General features: G+C 67.6%; 1 protein-coding gene across 1 annotated transcript in view; it reads left to right on the top strand.

Moving 5' to 3' along the window:
• Nucleotides 1-2,255: 2,255 nt before the first annotated feature.
• Nucleotides 2,256-2,631, top strand: part of LOC114072136 (neurogenic differentiation factor 4-like) — a gene marked incomplete at its 5' end in the record, with an annotated part of 16,415 nt that continues 16,039 nt past the window's right edge. The window contains one exon of the mRNA XM_027910057.1: nucleotides 2,256-2,475. Coding sequence (XP_027765858.1) covers nucleotides 2,256-2,475 — 220 coding nt within the window. The remainder of the gene's footprint in view (nucleotides 2,476-2,631) is intronic.

The following is a 2,631-nucleotide window of genomic DNA, read 5'->3' as shown; positions in this document are numbered from 1 at the left end:
CCCCTCGATCACATCCCATCAATCTCACCCCATCCCATCAATCCCAGCCCATCCCATCAATCCCAGCCCATCCCATCATTCCCAGCCCATCCCAGGGGATGCTCCAGCAGCGTTTGGGGTCCTGGGGGTCTCCAGAGCCCTGGGTGGGAGGTAGGGGGGGGTCTCCAGCTCCAAGGGGGTGAAAAGGCAGGGGGAGACCCTCAAACCCCTCCCACGGGACACCCACTGATGCCATCCCATCCATCCCATCCCATCCCATCCCATCCCATCCCATCCCATCCCATCCCTTCCCATCCCATCCCATCCCTCCCAGGGACCGTGTCCCTCCATCCCAGGGGATATTCCAGGCTCAGCGATTCCCGGAGTGCTCCGGATCCCCCCTCCTTCCCCTCCCCTCCCCGAGGTGAGGGGGGGGGGGACTGAGGGAACGCTTAATTCGGGGCTTTATCCACAAACACTCCCGGGCTAAAAATATCCCCGAGGCCGCGGGCAGCGCCTGCCGGGAGCTTCCTTGCCTTTTTTGACGGGATCGGGAGCGGGGCTGGAGCAGGGACAGAGCCCGGAGATCCCGGGGACGGGCAGGATCCCCCTCATCCCCGGGGAATCCAGATCCTGGGGGATCCAGATCCCGGGGGATCCAGAGGATCCAGCTCCTGGAGACACAGATCCCGGGGGGACCCGGCTCCTGAGGTATCCAGATCCTGGGGGATCCAGCTCCTGGGATATTCAGATCCCGAGGGATCCAGATCCCCGAGGGATCCAGTTTGGGACCACCCCTTGAGGTGTCACGGCCAGCTGGGTACAAGGGACCCCTCGGGAATGTTTGGGACCCCTCGGGAATGTTTGGGACCCCTCAGGAAGCATTGGGAACCCTTGGAAAGGTTGGGGACCCCTCGGGAATGTTTGGGACCCCTCGGGAGGGTTGGGACCCCTCGGGAATATTTGGGGACCCCTCTGGAAAATCTGGAACCCCTCTGGAAGGGTTGGGACTCCTCTGGAAGGGTTGGGGACCCTTGGGAATGTTTGGGACCCCTCGGGAAGGATTGGGGGACCCCTCTGGAGAATCTGGAACCCCTCTGGAATGTTTGGGACCCCTCCGGAAGGGTTGGGAATGTTTGGGACTCCTCGGGAGGGTTCGGGACCCCTCAGGAAGGTGGGTCGTCCCCCCCCCCGGTGGGGGTCCCCAGTGACGTCTCCCCGACCCGGTCGTGGGTGGGTTGTTTGACCTCCCGCCCGGGGAGGGATCGGTTGAGTTTCCTCTCGCGGACAGATGAGTTCCCTCCTCTGACGACGGACGGGGGGCCGGGCACGGCCCGGGAGGGGCAGGAGGCCGCTGCCCACGGGCCCCGAGTGGGCACAGGCGGCTGCCCACCCGCCCCCCGAGCCGGTGAGCGGGGGGCACGCGGGTGGGATTTGGGGTTGGGGGTGGAGGGGTTTGGCCTGGGGGTGGGGTGGGAGGTGATGGGGCAGCCGGGAAAGGGAATGCCGGCACCGGGAGCACCCCTGGGTGGGTTTGGGGAACCCCTGGGTGGGTTTGGGGAACCCCAGGGTGGGTTTGGGGAACCCCTGGGTGGATTTGGGGTATCCCAGGGTGAATTTGGGGAACCCCAGGGTGGGTTTGGGGCATCCCATGGTGAGTTTGGGGAACCCCAGGGTGAGTTTGGGGCATCCCAGGGTGGGTTTTGGGTACCCCAGGGTGGGTTTTGGGTACCCCAGGGTGAGTTTGGGGCATCCCAGGGTGGGTTTTGGGTACCCCAGGGTGGGTTTGGGGTACCCCAGGGTGGGTTTTGGGTACCCCAGAGTGGGTTTGGGGTCCCTCCCTCCCCGGGGCAGGAGGTGGAGGAGCCCCCCGTGACTCTCCTGTGTGTCCCCCCTCCACTCAGAGAGCCCCGCGACCCCCCCGGCCATGGAGGGACCCTCATTGCTCAGCCCCCCCCACCCGTGGGAGAAGCGCCGTGCGTGGGTCCCGCAGAGTCGGGGCTGGAGGGTCCCCCCACCCCCCCGGCGCGAGGAAGAGGAGGAGGAGGAGGAGGAAGGGGCGATCACTCCCACGCGGGACCCCCCTTGGCACAGAGGGGGGGACACAGCATGGCCTCGGGTGTCCCCCCCCCTGTCCCCCCCCGTGTCCCCCCCCGTGTCCCCTCCAGGTAGGGACGGGAGGGGTCTCCTCTTGGGGGGGGGGGTGTGTGTCGGGTGAGCCCCGTGGGACCCCCCTGAGGTGTCCCGTGTGTCCCCCCCCCCCCCACGCCCCGCAGCCTCCCGTGGGTGCCGGGCTGGGGCCCCTGGGACGCCGAGGAGATCCTGTCCGACCTGGGCTTCGTGGGCAGCGACCCGGGGGGCGCCTCGCGTGTCCCCCCACGCTTCTTCTCCGCCCCCTCCCGCGCCCACGGCATCGACTTCCAGCTCTTCCTGCGCTCCCAAGAGCGGCGTCTGGAGATGGAGGATCCCGGCCTGCTGCTGGCCGGTGCGTCACGCGTGGGGGACCCACGAGAACCCCCCCCCGAACCCCTCACCCCCCCCTCCAGACCCATCAACCCCCTCACCCCCCCCGGGGCTGGATCCTCTTTGGGGGAGAAAGTGGGAAAACCCCCCCGTGCCTCAGTTTCCCCAGGAATGAGCGCGTGGGGGAAG

This window comes from Empidonax traillii, unplaced genomic scaffold (genome assembly GCF_003031625.1).
Source record: "Empidonax traillii isolate 1590-97213 ecotype Southwest subspecies unplaced genomic scaffold, ASM303162v1 scaffold2673:size19605, whole genome shotgun sequence".
Classification (NCBI taxonomy): domain Eukaryota; kingdom Metazoa; phylum Chordata; class Aves; order Passeriformes; family Tyrannidae; genus Empidonax; species Empidonax traillii.
Note: the sequence above shows the minus strand (reverse complement) of the source record. Positions and strands in the feature narration are given on the sequence as shown.